Source organism: Pogoniulus pusillus, chromosome 21, assembly GCF_015220805.1.
Source record: "Pogoniulus pusillus isolate bPogPus1 chromosome 21, bPogPus1.pri, whole genome shotgun sequence".
Classification (NCBI taxonomy): Eukaryota; Metazoa; Chordata; class Aves; order Piciformes; family Lybiidae; genus Pogoniulus; species Pogoniulus pusillus.
The window spans coordinates 2681892-2697880 of record NC_087284.1 but is presented as its reverse complement, the minus strand read 5'-3'; the positions used below and the strand labels follow the sequence as shown (position 1 = coordinate 2697880).

General features: G+C 48.3%; 1 protein-coding gene across 4 annotated transcripts in view; it reads left to right on the top strand.

The window, feature by feature from the left end:
- Positions 1–226: 226 nt before the first annotated feature.
- The window catches only part of TRIO (trio Rho guanine nucleotide exchange factor), a 244562-nt gene continuing 228799 nt past the window's right edge, over positions 227–15989 (top strand). For all 4 annotated transcript variants that reach the window (XM_064160782.1, XM_064160786.1, XM_064160785.1 and 1 more), the window contains exons 1-4: positions 227–355; positions 2162–2392; positions 6669–6791; positions 10332–10523. In XM_064160782.1, the coding sequence (XP_064016852.1) occupies positions 227–355; positions 2162–2392; positions 6669–6791; positions 10332–10523 (675 nt within the window). The remainder of the gene's footprint in view (positions 356–2161; positions 2393–6668; positions 6792–10331; positions 10524–15989) is intronic.

The window sequence follows — 15989 nt, the reverse complement described above, 5'->3', positions numbered from 1 at the left end:
TGCCCTCATCCAGATCATCTATGAAGATGTTAAAGAGTATTTGTGTCAGTATCTGATATAAGCTGCTTCTTGGTCATTTGAGTGACAAATACATTGTTTTTCTCTTTAAAAGTCAGCCTTTTCCACAGTTGTCACACAGATGCTAGGCCTTTTGTGTACTACAACGTGTGTGTACTTACTGATTGAGCTCATAATCAAGCAGAATGTTTTCTCTCTGTTGCAGTACATGAGCAATGTGGACTCGTGGTGTAAAGCCTGTGGCGAGGTGGAGCTTCCTTCAGAACTTCAGGATTTAGAAGATGCTATCCATCATCATCAAGGGATATATGAACATATTACCTTGGCTTATTCTGAGGCAAGTGTCTTGCTTGTTTCCTTAGGTTGCTGATTTGATAGAATGGGATGATGTGAAGTTTGGGTTATGAACCAGCATTGCTTGTTCTGCAATGCATTAGTTGGAAATGCAAATCATAGAGTCTAGAATCAGTCAGGGTTGGAAGGGGCCACAAGGATCTTCTAGTTCAAACCCCCCTGCCATGGACAGGGACACACCAGAGTTTCATCCAGCCTGGCCATAAACACCTCCAGGCATGAAGCCTCAACCACCTCCCTGGGCAACCCATTCCAGCCTCTCACCACTCTCATGCTCAACAACTTCCTCCTCACATCCACTCTGAACCTCCTCACATCCAGTCTGAACCTCCTCAACTCCAGCTTTGCTCCATTCCCCCCAGTCCTGTCACTCCCTCAGAGCCTAAAAAGTCCCTCCGCAGTGTTTTTGTAGGTGTGATGGTTTGGGTGTTCCCTGCCCCCCCCACACTTTAGAAGTCACCCAGACTGGACTCAGACAGCTCTGGGAATATAAATGAAGCTATTTATTTACAGCTGGCACAATATACAAGCAGATATTTACAGTATATACAGTTATAGACAGAAATAGACAAGGTAAAAGTAATACAGAAACACAACTCCCCTCCCAGAGACCTGAGTCCCCAGGAGGGACTCTCAACCACCCCTGCACCTTCCCCCTGCCCCTCTCACCCTTACCCCAGTCCTAAAGAAGAATGGAGGTTTGGCCAGAGGTTAAGAAGCAAAGCTGAGTGGAAGGTGAGGTTAGGGAGCTGCAACTCAGTCAGAAGCCCAAGGTAGAGAGTGAGTCAAAATGGTGAGAGTGTTATCTAATGTTTTCCTTTCTTCTTCAGCAGGACTGAGGGGAGTAGACATCACCATTGTGTTCCTTTCACAGCCTGTAATCTAGTTCCTCTCACCAAAACATTCTAGCTAGCTTCAAACTAGCACAGTAGGCCTGCTTCAGATCCTGGAATGCCACAAGAAGGTCACCTGGAGGCCTCCTCTTCTCTAGATGAAACAACCCCAGTTCCCTTAGCCGCTCCTCATAGGTCATGTTTGCCAGTCCTGTCACTACCTGATAGCCTAAAAAGTCCCTCCCCAGCTCTTTTAAGCTCTTAAAGACATCTAAAACGAGGAAAGGAAGCTAGGGAATGAAATTATAGAATCATAGAGTCATAGAATCAAGCAGGTTGGAAGAGACCTCCAAGATCATCCAGTCCAACCTAGCACCCAGCCCTAGCCAGTCAACCAGACCATGGCACTAAGTGCCTCAGACAGGCTTTGCTTGAAGACCCCCAGGGACGGTGCCTCCACCACCTTCCCTGGGCAGCCCATTGCAATGCCAATCACTCTCTCTGCCAACAACTTCTTCCTAACATCCAGCCTAGACCTACCATGGCACAACTTGAGACTGTGTCCCCTTGTTCTATTGCTGGTTGCCTGGGAGAAGAGGCCACCCCCACCTGGCTACAATGTCCCCTTCAGGTAGTCGTAGACAGTAATAAGATCACCTCTGAGCCTCCTCTTCTCCAGGCTAAACAGGCCCAGCTCCCTCAACCTCTCCTCATAGGATTTGTGCTCCAGGCCCCTCACCAGCTTTGTTGCCCTTCTCTGGACATGTTCCAGCACCTCAACATCTCTCTTGAATTGAGGGGCCCAGAACTGGACACAGCACTCAAGGTGTGGCCTGACCAGTGCTGAGTACAGGGGAAGAATAACCTCCCTTGTCCTACTTGCCACACTGTTCCTGATGCAGGCCAGGATGCCATAAGTGAGTTAAGACTAATTCTTTGTCCTTTTTTTTGATCAGGTGAGCCAAGATGGGAAGTCACTGCTGGACAAACTTCAGAGACCTCTGACTCCTGGGAGTTCTGATTCTCTCACTGCTTCTGCCAACTACTCAAAAGCAGTTCACCATGTCCTGGATGTCATCCATGAAGTGCTGCACCACCAGCGCCAGCTGGAAAACATTTGGCAGCATCGAAAGGTTCGCTTGCACCAGCGGCTTCAACTCTGTGTTTTTCAACAGGATGTCCAACAGGTAGGCTCTTTGCCACGCTGTCCGAGCACAAGCCTTTATGCTCTGGCAGCCTGTGATTTGAAGCTGGCTGCATGGACAGGTGGGTTTTGGTTGCTAACCCTTGTGTTCTTTCAGCAGTTCAGCAGGTATCACAGTATCACAGTGTCACAGTATCATCAGGGTTGGAAGAGACCTCACAGATCATCAAGTCCAACCCTTTACCACAGAGCTCAAGGCCAGACCATGGCACCAAGTGCCACGTCCAGTCCTGCCTTGAACAGCTCCAGGGACGGCGACTCCACCACCTCCCCGGGCAGCCCATTCCAGTGTCCAATGACTCTCTCAGGGAAGAACTTTCTCCTCACCTCCAGCCTAAATCTCCCCTGGCACAGCCTGAGGCTGTGTCCTCTTGTTCTGGTGCTGGCCACCTGAGAGAAGAGAGCAACCTCCTCCTGGCCACAACCACCCCTCAGGTAGTTGTAGACAGCAATAAGGTCACCCCTGAGCCTCCTCTTCTCCAGGCTAACCAATCCCAGCTCCCTCAGCCTCTCCTCGTAGGGCTGTGCTCAAGGCCTCTCCCCAGCCTCGTCGCCCTTCTCTGGACACGCTCAAGCATCTCAGTGTCCCTTCTAAAGGACGTTGTATATAGGATTGCTTCCAAGTTCTGTGTGTTATCAGAGGATGTTGGCTGCTGCACTTAGAAATTCTCTTTTGTGTGTTTGCCCTGCTTCAATTTTTTTATGAAAGTATTTTTTCATTTACTTTAAATAAGGATAAAAATATTTTTGAGTATAAATAGCTATTTTTTGAACTTCTGATGGAAGCTGATACATTCTAGATAAAATCCTGTACTTGAAGCATCAAAAGGAGTCGCTCAGGGATCAGCCCTGGGACCAGTCTTGTTCAGCATCTTTGTGGGTGCCATGGACAGAGGCACTGAGTGCAGCCTCAGCAAGATTGCTGTCCACACCAATCTATGTGGTGCAGCAGAGAGGCTGGAGGGCAGGGATGCATCCAGAAGGACCTGGACAGGCTGGTGCGGTGGGCAGATGCCAACCTCAGGAGGTTCAACAAGACCAAATGCAGTGTCCTGCATCTGGGTGGAGGCAATGCCAAGCACAACTCCAGGCTGGGCAGTGAGTGGCTGGAGAGCAGCCCTGAGGAGAGGGACTTGGGGGTGCTGGTGGACAAGAAGCTCAGCAGGAGCCAGCAGTGTGCACTTGCAGCCTGCAGAGCCAAGCAGAGCCTGGGCTGCATCAGGAGAAGTGTGGGCAGCAGGTGGAGGGAAGTGATTCTCCCCACCTGGAGTACTGCATCCAGTTCTGGAGCCAGCTGTGGGTACTGGTAGAGAGTAGCTGAAAATGAGGCAGCAGTGTGCCCAGGTGGCCAGGAGAGCCAGGAGTATCAGGAACAGTGTAGCCAGTAGGACAAGGGAGGTTATTCTTCCCCTGTACTCAGCACTGGTCAGACCACAGCTTGAGTACTGTGTCCAGTTCTGGGCTCCTCAATTCAAGAGAGATGTTGAGATCCTGGAAGGTGTCCAGAGAAGGGCGACAGGGCTGGTGAGGGGCCTGGAGCACAGCCCTGTGAGGAGAGGCTGAGGGAGCTGGGGGTGTGCAGCCTGCAGAAGAGGAGGCTCAGGGCAGAGCTCATTGCTATCTACAAGTACCTGAAGGGAGGCTGTAGCCAGGTGGGGTTGGTCTCTTCTTCCAGGCAACCAGCAACAGAAGAAGGGGTCACAGTCTCAAGTTGTGCTGGAGGAGGTCTGTGCTGGATGTTGTTAGGAAGTTGTTGTCAGAGAGAGTGATTGGCATTGGAATGGGCTGCCCAGGGAGGTGGTGGAGTCGCCGTGCCTGGAGGTGTTCAAGCCAAGCCTGGCTGAGGCACTTAGTGCCATGGTCTGGTTGATTGTCTAGGGCTGGGTGCTAGGTTGGACTGGCTGATCTTGGAGGTCTCTTCCAGCCTGGTTGATTCTATGATTCTTTTAAGACTAGACATTCTTATTTTACTGAGGATAACTTCTGTATAATAGTGGAACAGTAACTTGCTGGCTGACAGGCTGAGATAACTGGTGTGCTTGAAAATCCAGTAGCTATGCCTTGAGTGATGTTAACTTCATTTACATATTCTTCATCTTCATTATTCAAATACAGTAGATTGAAATGCATACTTATGTATTCAGGTAGATAAGTGGGGTTAAGTATTGCACTGGTCTCTTAGGGTAAACAAGCACTGGGAAGAAAGAATAGGTGTGGAATGGGCTGCCCAGGGAGGTAGTCGCCGCCCCAGAAGGTGTTAAAGCAAAGCCTGGATGAAGCACTTTGTGCCAGGGTGTAGTTGATTGGACAGGGCTGGGTGCTAGGTTGGGCTGGATCATCTTGGAGCTCTCTTCCAACCTGCTTGCTTCTGTGATTCTGAAGGACACTAGTAGATAAGGAGGGATAAGATACTGGTTTCTGACAGTTGTATTTTCAATAAAATTCTCAGGTTTTCAAGAAAAAAGATCACTGGAGAGAAATGTTAGGTAAAGTATCCCCCACCACTGCCATTAAAGTGGTTAACTGACTGCTTCTGTGCAGCTGTCTTTAATTTTGAACAGCTTTCATGAACCTCTTGTTAGCTTCCAAAGAATTAAATACTGTATGCATTGTAGCTAATGACTTGATTAAAATATGCCTAAGATTTGGAGGAAGACCTGATAGTTTTGTTCATTCACTCGTCAGAAACTTAGTACAAGTGCAGTAATCCTTTGTGTTAACTCTCAGGAGCTAATTACATGTAGTTGTAATTGATTGGCCAGGGCTGGGCGGCAGGTTGGACTGGATGTGCTTAGAGGTCTCTTCCAACCTGGCTGATTCAATGTTTCTATGGATGAGGCACTTAGTGCCATGGTCTGGTTGACTGGCCAGGGCTGGGTGCTAGGTTGGACTGGATGAGCTTAGAGGTCTCTTCCAACCTGGTTGATTCTGTGATTCTATGGATGAGGCACTTAGTGCCATGGTCTGGTTGATTGGATAGGGCTGGGTGCTAGGTTGGACTGGATGAGCTTGGAAGTCTCTTCCAACCTGGTTGATTCTGTGATTCTATGCATTAGGCACTTAGTGCCATGGTCTGGTTGATTGGACAGGGCTGGGTGATAGCTATGACTGGATGAGATTGGAGTTCTCTTCCAACCTGGTTGATTCTCTGATTCTGTGTCAGCCCAGTCATCGTGGTAGAAGCTTCAGTGTCCTTAAAATGTCTTTTGTGCCTTATTTTTTTCAGCTGTCAGATTTGTAATGCACAGATACCTGTGTCTAATGTTTTGAGGAAATACTTCTCCAGAATTTGCACAAAACCTTTCAGGTGCTGACATTGTCATCCTTCAGTGATTTTAATTTTATTGTGGTAGTTAGAAATTCTGCTATGGTATATTTTATCTTCATAATATGCAGTAGAAATAACTTCTTATCTAAATATCTAAAATTAAACTTTGCTGTGTTATGACTGGGAGATTGGAGGGCACTGCCTGATGAGGAGAGACTGAAGGACCTGGGGCTGCTTAGTCTGAAGAAGAGAGGACTGAGAGGAGATTTAATACATGTTTGTAAACATCTGAGGGCTGGTCAGGAGTAGGGGACAGGCTCTGCTCACTGCTCCCTGGGACAGGACAAGGAGCAATGGGGGTAAGCTGCAGCACAGGAGGTTCCACCTCACCACAAGGGGGAACTTCTTTGCTGTAAGGGTCCCAGAGCCCTGGCACAGGCTGCCCAGAGAGGTTGTGGAGTCTCCTTCTCTGGAGCCTTTCAAGGCCTGTCTGGATGTGTTCCTCTGTGATCTGTGCTGGGTTGTGTGGTCCTGCTCTGGCAGGTGGGGTGGACTCGATGATCTCCTTGGGTCCCTTCCCACCCCTAATATCCTGTGGTCCTGTGATTCACCAGCACTGTTGGAGAGGGTGCAAAGTCCCATTAGTGCTGCATCACAGCAAATTGCCATATGAAGGCATAAATGGTTACAGAGACATCTTCACAAGGGGTCTAGCCACTTGGATCAGATTAGTGTTGATGGATGTATGGAAATGGGGTTGTACTTGATAGACTTCAAAATGAATATACAGTCCTAATTCAGATGATTTAGCTGCCTTGAGACTGTTCTTTCCTTAATTCCATCTCATGAATATCAATACTGTGTTTAAAATTGAGAGTACAGTTTCCTGTAAGCAGTCCATTTACAGCTTCTTAGTTTCTTGAAGGGGTGAATTTTTATTGCAACATTCAGTCCATCCACTGAGTCATTCTGTGTCTCTTTGGTACCACAGGTGTTGGATTGGATTGAAAACCATGGAGAAGCTTTTCTTAGCAAGCACACTGGAGTGGGAAAGTCCCTTCATCGAGCCAGAGCTCTGCAGAAACGTCATGAAGACTTTGAAGAGGTTGCCCAGGTAAAAAAGTCCCATGAAAGACTATGGACTTGTCATGGAAATTCTTGAAAACTTCCTGCTATGGCACTGAATGGCTGGGCAGAGGGAGGGAAAAAGAAGCAGTTACAAGAGGACACTGTTGCTGAGTTGGAGGGCAGAAGGGCTCTGCAGCAGGACCTTGACCGCCTGCACAGATGGGCAGAGTCCAATGGGATGGGGTTCAATAGCTCCAAGTGCAGGGTGCTGCACTTTGGCCACAGCAACCCCATGCAGAGATACAGGCTGGGGTGGGAGTGGCTGCAGAGCAGCCAGACAGAGAGGGATCTGGGGGTGCTGATTGATACCCACCTGAACATGAGCCAGCAGTGTGCCCAGGTGGCCAAGAGAGCCAGTGGCATCCTGGCCTGCATCAGGAATGGTGTGGTCAGCAGGAGCAGGGAGGTGCTCATGCCCTGTGCTCAGCACTTGTGAGCCTGCACCTGGAGTACTGTGTCTAGTTTGAGTCAGCACAGCACAGGAGTGACACTGAGGTGCTGGAGTGGTGCAGAGAAGGGCAACGAGGCTGGGGAGAGGTCTGGCAAACATGGCCTGTGAGGAGCAGCTGAGGGAGCTGGGCTGGTTTAGTCTGGAGGAGGCTCCCAGGTGACCTTCTTGTGGCCTTCCAGTATCTGAAGAGGGCCTACAAAAAAGCTGGGGAGGGACTTTTTAGGCTCTCAGGGAGTGACAGGACTTGGGGAAATGGAGCAAAGCTGGAGGTGGGGAAATTGAAACTGCGCATAAGGAGGAAGTTGTTGAGCATGAGAGTGGTGAGAGGCTGGAATGGGTTGCCCAGGGAGGTGGTTGAGGCCCCATGGCTGGAGGTGTTTGAGGCCAGGCTGGCTGAGACTGTGTGCAGCCTGCTCTAGGGTAGGGTGTCCCTGTCCATGGCAGGGGTGTTGGAACTGGCTGCTCCTTGTGGTCCCTTCCAAGCCTGACTGGTTCTGTGATTGTATAAAGACTCCAGTGTAGTTGATTATGCCTTGGGTAGGGAAGGATGAACTAGAGGACTTATAAAAGCTCTTACCAGACTGATTATTTTCACATGGGATTTGGGCAGCATGGACTAGTGGGAATGCACTGAGGAAATGTTAATCTGTTTCTAAGCTGTGTGTTGAATTTCTCACAGTGAGAACTCCTTTGTCAATATAGGAAAAGGACATAAGCAGCTTCCAGAGAGAACTCCTCTTCTTTCTGCCTAACCTGTTTTGTGAATCACAGAATCACAGAATGTCTTAGTTTGGAGAAGCCCTTCAGGCTCCTCGAGTCCAGTCATTAGTTTCACCCTGACAAGCCCTTGACTGAACCAAATCCCTCAGCACAACATCTCATCACTAGGAATCACTGTGGTTGGAAAGGACCACCAGGATCAGCCAATCCAACCAAATAATGTCTGCCCCTTTGGACCAACTTCCTCCAAACCTTTGCATGATTACTCTTTTCCTGCAGGCATTGTTCTGAAGTAAGCAGAGCTGGGAAAGGCAGTAGTTAGTACAGTGTAGTGGTTTGCTGGGATTTCTCTTCCAGAAGGCGGTTATTATCACAGTATCCCAGTATCACCAGGGTTGGAAGAGACCTCACAGATCATCAAGTCCAACCCTTTACCACAGAGCTCAAGGCCAGACCATGGCACCAAGTGCCACGTCCAGTCCTGCCTTGAACAGCTCCAGGGACGGCGACTCCACCACCTCCCCGGGCAGCCCATTCCAGTGTCCAATGACTCTCTCAGGGAAGAACTTTCTCCTCACCTCCAGCCTAAATTTCCCCTGGCACAGCCTGAGGCTGTGTCCTCTTGTTCTGGTGCTGGCCACCTGAGAGAAGAGAGCAACCTCCTCCTGGCCACAACCTCCCCTCAGGTAGTTGCAGACAGCAATAAGGTCTCCCCTGAGCCTCCTCTTCTCCAGGCTAACCAATCCCAGCTCCCTCAGCCTCTCCTCGTAGGGCTGTGCTCAAGGCCTCTCCCCAGCCTCGTCGCCCTTCTCTGGATTGATAAGGCAGATATCTGCTGTGAAGGTTTGGGAATTGTAACTCCTTTTGAAGCAGTATTTGTCTTGTGATCATTTCTAAGTAGTTTAAGGTAATTTGGAGGGTCAGCCAGTGGGGTTAGGAAGCAGAAGAATTAGTCACACAGACAGCAGGTTAGGTTAGTGAGAAGTGCAAACCCCAAAGACAGAGAGCAAACAACTCCCTTATCTATATTTTTGTTCTTATCCATCTCAGCAAGCCTATGAGTGCAGCAGCCATCACCACTGTTCCTTTTCACTGCCTGTCATCTAATTCTTCAACCCAAAATACCCCAGCTAGGCTCAAACCAGCACAAATGGAAAAGTATCTAGAAATACAACAAAGTCTTCAGTAAGATTATATTCTACTACCCCCCAAAAAAAAAGGAAGAAAAACACATTCCCAGGACCATTTTGTCACAGAATTAACCAGGTTGGAGAAGACCTCTGAGGTCCTTGAGTCCAACCTCTCACTGTCCTTTTGTTTTCAAACACATTCCAAGGATCATTTTGTCACAGAATTAACCAGGTTGGAAAAGACCTCTAAGATCATCGAGTCCAACCTCTCACTGTCCTTTTGTTTTCAAACACATTCCAAGGATCATTTTGTCACAGAATTAACCAGGTTGGAAAAGACCTCTAAGATCATCGAGTCCAACCTCTCACTGTCCTTTTGTTTTCAAACACATTCCAAGGATCATTTTGTCACAGAATTAACCAGGCTGGAGAAGACCTCTAAGATCCTTGAGTCCAACCTCTCACTGTCCTTTTGTTTTCAAACACATTCCAAGGACCATTTTGTCACAGAATTAACCAGGCTGGAGAAGACCTCTAAGATCCTTGAGTCCAACCTCTCACTGTCCTTTTGTTTTCAAACACTTTCCAAGGATCATTTTGTCACAGAATTAACCAGGCTGGAGAAGACCTCTGAGATCACTGAGTCCAACCTCTCACTGTCCTTTTGTTTTCAAACACATTCCAAGGATCATTTTGTCACAGAATTAACCAGGTTGAAAAGACCTCTAAGATCCTGGAGTCAAACTTCTCACTGTCCTTTTGTTTTCAAACACATTCCAAGGATCATTTTGTCACAGAATTAACCAGGTTGGAAAAGACCTCCAAGATCCTTGAGTCCAACCTCTCACTGTCCTTTTGTTTTCAAACACATTCCAAGGATCATTTTGTCACAGAATTAACCAGGTTGGAGAAGACCTCTAAGATCCTTGAGTCCAACCTCTCACTGTCCTTTTGTTTTCAAACACATTCCAAGGATCATTTTGTCACAGAATTAACCAGGCTGGAGAACACCTGAGATCCTTGAGTCCAACCTCTCACTGTCCTTTTGTTTTCAAGCACATTCCAAGGATCATTTTGTCACAGAATTAACCAGGTTGGAGAAGACCTCTAAGATCCTTGAGTCCAACCTCTCACTGTCCTTTTGTTTTCATTAATGGAGTGAATTTAGAGTATCCTGACTGAATTTTCTGTCGTTTAATCTTGTTAACCAACTTATTCTCTACAGAACACATACACCAACGCAGATAAGCTGCTAGAAGCAGCTGAACAGCTGGCTCAGACTGGGGAGTGTGACCCAGAGGAGATCTATCAAGCTGCCCATCAGCTGGAGGACCGGATACAGGACTTTGTGAGGCGCGTGGAGCAGCGCAAGATCCTGCTGGACATGTCTGTGTCCTTTCACACTCACGTTAAAGAGGTGAGCCTGTTGCTCTGTTGTGGTGCTAAATTGAACCTTTAACACCAATTTGGGTCCCATGATACTTTCATTGTTAAAACATCTCATAGGAAGCTGTGAAACCTTTGATGGTGTGATGGGGTTTTGTTTGTATTGCTTTGTGAATCCAGAGGTGGAGTTAGGTTGACAGTTTCAATTATGAATTTTATTTGTTTCTTTTCCTGTTTTTACTTTCACAAGCAGCTTCCACCTCTCTTCTGCAAGTGCACATACTTGTTCTGTCCCAGGGAGGATGAGTCAGATGAGGGAGCTGATACAGCTAAAAGCGAGCATTGAGGGCAGAGATACTGTGTGCTTTTGGTGTGGTTATACAGCTAAAAGCGAGCATTGAGGACAGAGATACTGTGTGCTTTTGGTGTGGTTATACAGCTAAAAGTGAGCATTGAGGGCAGAGATACTGTGTGCTTTTGGTTTGTTTTTTTCATCTAACCAGATCTCTCTCAGTGCAGTTAACTGAGTTGTCAGGCACATGGTTAGGCTGACACAGAATCGTAGAGAATCATAGAATCAAGCAGGTTGGAAGAGACCTCCAAGATCATCCAGGCCAACCTAGCACCCAGCCCTAGCCAATCAACCAGACCTCATCCAGGCTTGGCTTCAACACCTCCAGGGATGGTGACTCCACCACCTCCCTGGGTAGCCCATTCCAATGCCAATCACTCTCTCTGGGAAGAACTTCCTCCTAACATCCAGCCTAGACCTGCCCTGGCACAACTTGAGACTGTGTCCCCTTGTTCTGTTGCTGGTTGCCTGGCAGAAGGGACCAACCTCATGATGATCTAGGAGACTGAAATGTGTGTTAGAAGCATGAGCCTACTTAAGAAATCCTGCTGCACAGGAGAGCTAGAGCAAGAATAAGAACTTCAGTAGGGGGTTTTGGTCAAAGGCAGTGGCAAATTCTGACAACTATAAATTACTAGTTTTCTGTGTAGAGCTCCTGTTAAATGTCTTTGTTCCTACCAGGTGAAAATATAAAAGGCTCCTGGATTGTAGCATTTGAGATTATGTCTTGCTTCACTTCATCCTCCATAAAGAAGCAGTCTGTTTGGTGAGGAAGTGTAGTATTCAAAGTAGTTTGTTCAGCAAAACGTTGTTGAGGGTAAGGATGGGAGGTTTTTCTATGTGAAACACCTGTTTTGCACTTGGAGCAGGTGCATAAGGTAGTTGATCTTTGAAGGAAGTCAGAATCTGAATTACTTTTTAGCTCTGGACATGAGTAGCTCACCCATCAGTATGTGTTTGTTTCAGAAAGCACATCAGTAACCCATGACACTTGTCAGTATTCTCCCAGAACTTTGCTTGTTTAAACAAACACATAAATGCTGTGTCATAGGCTATTATTATGGGGCTATTTCATAGACTCATAGAATCAACCAGGTTGGATGAGACCTCCAAGCTCAGCCAGTCCAACCTAGCACCCAGTCCTGGCCAATCAACCAGACCATGGCACTAAGTGCCCCATCCAGGCTTTGCTTGAACACCTCCAGGGACAGCAACTCCACCACCTCCCTGGGCAGCCCATTCCAATGCCAGTCACTCTCTCTGACAACAACTTCCTCCTAACATCCAGCCTAGACCTCCCTTGGCACAGCTTGAGACTGTGTCCCCTTGTTCTGTTGCTGCTTGCCTGGCAGAAGAGACCAACCCCACCTGGCTACAACTTCCCTTCAGGTAGTTGTAGACAGCAATGAGATCTGCTCTGAGCCTCCTCTTCTGCAGGCTCCCCCCTGGTTAATGAGGGCAGGGGGGGCTGGGGTGTTTTTTTGGGGGGGAGGGAGGATGCTAAAAAAAATCCACATATTTTATGCCTTGATTTATGCCTCTGAGAAAATGGATGTTATTGTGTCCCTTTAAGTGTGTGCAGCTTTTATGACAGCAGCTTCTCTGCAGCCTGGACTCTGGGGGGAAAAAGGTACTGTGGCTGATACACAGACCCTGATGATTTTTTTGGTTTTGTAGTGTGACTGAGCTTTATACCTAAAAAAGGAAGGAAAAATGGAAAGGGGACTCAGTTGTGGGAGCAAGGTTATATTTGTATGTATTTGCTTGCCTACTTTTAATTCCGATGGGTAAGGCAGATGGCTCACATTTAGTAGTCTAGTTCTGTGGTTAAGGGGCAAAGGAGGAAGCAAGCTGAAAGCTGGCTTGTGCTGTTTGAATTTTGTGTCCAGAGAAGGGTGACAAAGCTGGTGAGAGGCCTGGAACACAAACCCTATGAGGAGAGGCTGAGGGAGCTGGGAGTGTGCAGCCTGCAGAAGAGGAGGCTCAGGGCAGAGCTCATTGCTGTCTACAACTACTCGAAGGGAGGCTGTAGCCAGGTGGGGTTGGTCTCTTCTCCCAGGCAACCAGCAACAGAACAAGGGGACAGAGCCTCAATTTGTGCCAGGGGAGGTCTAGGCTGGATGTTAGGAGGAAGTTGTTGTCAGAGAGAGTGATTGGCATTGGAATGGGCTGCCCAGGGAGGTGGTGGAGTTGCTGTCCCTGGAGGTGTTGAAGCAAAGCCTGGCTGAGGCACTTAGTGCCATGGTCTGGTTGATTGGCTAGGGCTGGGTGCTAGGTTGGACTGGATGATCTTGGAAGTCTCTTCCAACCTGCTTGATTCTATGGTTCTGTGATAATAATCTTCCATGTGAAATTCATCCCTAGGTAGAGATGAACAGGACTTTGGTCTGAATTGTAATTCTTCCATGCAGACACATATGCACACTCTGAAAAGGCTCCCTCAGCATCTCTGAGTGAGAAGACTGAGACCCTGGCCAAGCCAGGTGTTTGTAGTAGTACTAAAGCAGAGCTACAGATACTTTCCTAACTGGAGTCAAGTGTGGGAATACAGATCAGGCTGACTGTGCATGGAAGAGAAGCATCTCTTAGGAGCCTGTTGGCTTTTTGCACATAACCTGTTGTGTGTATTCTGACAAGTTGGTTAAAAAATAACTTGGACTGCTTTTTGGGTATAAACAGGTATGTTTTTTTTAACTTGCTCAAACTAAACTTTGCACCAGCATAGACTGATGTTGAAACAAAGAAAAAGGAAGTGGAACTGGCTAAGATTTCCAATACAAAAGTCCCAGAGCAAAAGTCATGACACAGCAGTCTGTGGAAGCTGCTGAAGGAAGGTGGTGTTGTTTTGAGGGTGGCAGTGCATGGAAAGGCTGAGAAGGCCTTGCTCTGGCAGCTCTAATGCTGCCTATTCTTTCAGCTGTGAGGCATGTGAGTTTGATTCAGAGAGTCTTGTTGATTATAGTCTTGCTTTGTTTCACAACTCACTGTCAGAAGTAGGCCCTCCTGTGCATTGTGATAGATGGAAGGGTGCCCATCCACAAAGCTTTCCATTTGTTTCACCCCAGGGTGGACACTGAGGTGGCAGACCACCTCCTCTGTAAAAGGTTACAGCTGATCTGGCCATGAAGTGAGTGACAGAAGCTCTGTTTTAATCTCTCTCCCTTCCCAAAGGGAAAGTGAAAGGGAATAAGTGAGAAGGACTTAAGAATTGGAAAAGAAAACTAGAATTGCTTTAATAAAAACAATAGAACCACAGAATCACAGAACTGGCCAGGATGGAAAAAACCTCTGAGATCATTGAGTCAGACCTATCACCTAACACCTTCTAAAGTGCAGTGTGCACTTGCAGCCCACAGGGCCAACCAGAGCCTGGGCTGCAGCAGGAGAAGTGTGGCCATCAGGCTGAGGGAGGTGATTCTCCCCCTCTGCTCTGCTGAGATCCCAGCTGGAGTACTGCATCCAGTTCTGGAACCCATTACAAGAGGGATGTGGAGATGCTGGAGTGTGTCCAGAGATGGGCTACAAGGATGCTCAGAGGGCTGCAGCAGCTCTGCTGTGAGCACAGGCTGGAAGAGTTCGGGCTGTTGAGGCTGGAGAAGAGGAGGCTCCCAGGTGACCTTCTTGTGGCCTTCCAGGATCTGAAGGGGGCCTCCAAAAAAGCTGGGGAGGGACTTTTTAGGCTCTCAGGGAGTGCCAGGACTGGGGGGAATGGAGCAAAGCTGGAGGTGGGGAGGTTCAGAGTGGATGTGAGGAGGAAGTTGTTGAGCATGAGAGTGGTGAGAGGCTGGAATGGGTTTCCCAGGGAGGTGGTTGAGGCCCCATGGCTGGAGGTGTTTAAGGCCAGGCTGGCTGAGGCTGTGTGCAGCCTGCTCTAGGGTAGGGTGTCCCTGGGCATGGCAGGGGTGTTGGAACTGGCTGATCCTTGTGGTCCCTTCCAACGTGACTGACTGTTATTCGATGTCTGCTTGTCCCTGCAGGTGCAGCCCTTCAGTTTCTGCACCCTCAGTGTGGAGCACAAGGTTTAGCAGTGACCTTGGTCTGCATCTCAGCCTTTGGTGCTAACGCTGGGACTTAGCACTGCTAGGAGCAGACAATGCCTATGAAAACATGTTATTGGTTTCAGAAAGTGCCATTACTTAGAAGAGACCAAGCTGAGAAGATGACTGAATGCAGTTAATTCTGTTGTGACTCAGAGCAGGTCACTGTTACTCCTGAGAGTTGGAGCCTGTGTTGGTGCTCTAGAGGTTGTATTTGAGTGTTGGGATAAGACTTCGCTCTCCTCTGCGTGTTCTTTGCAGGCAGCAGAGCAGCTTTTGGATGACCTCACTGTTAAGTGTGGGCTTTTGTGCATCTCTAACTAATTCCTTTTATAGCACAGCAGTACTCAAAGTGGTGGATCTGGCAAATTACACCCTGTGCAGTCCCTGGTCAGCACTCAACACACTGCTCATCCTGAGTCTGGAAGTCAGTGAGGGCAGGCTTTAAAGCTGAACTAGGAGGTACACGTTCAGTGGCAGAACACTAATGTGTGTTGTGGCTCAGTGATCTAGCAGGACTCCAGGAGGATTAATGTCTTGTTTTTTTTAGAAGGACTCAGATCTTGTCTGCTCCATGTTCTTACAGGGCTTACAGATAGGCCAAGAGCTCAGGCCCAGCCAGCACGGGTTTAGGAAGAGCAGGTCCTGCCTGATCAACCTGATTTCATTTTATGATCAGATTCCCTGCCTGGTGAATGTGGGGCAGGCTATGGACTGCCTGGACTTCAGCAAAGCCTTTGACACTGTCTGCCACAGGAAGCTCCTGGCACAGCTGGCAGCTCATGGCTTGGACAGATTCTCTCTGTGCTGGGTTAAGAACTGGCTGGAAGGCAGGGCCCAGGGAGTGGTGGTGAATGGTGCCACATGCAGGTGGCAGCTGTCACTGGTGGTGTGCCCCAGGGATCAGTGCTGGGCACAGTCCTGGTCAATATCTTTATTGATGGTCTGGATGAGGGGATTGAGTCCAGCATCAGTAAGTTTGCAGATGACACCAAGCTAGGAGCAGCTGTGGAGCCGTTGGAGGGGAGCAGAGCCCTGCAGAGGGACCTGGCCAGGCTGGATGGGTGGGCAGAGGCCAATGGGATGAGATTGAACAAGGCCAAGTGCA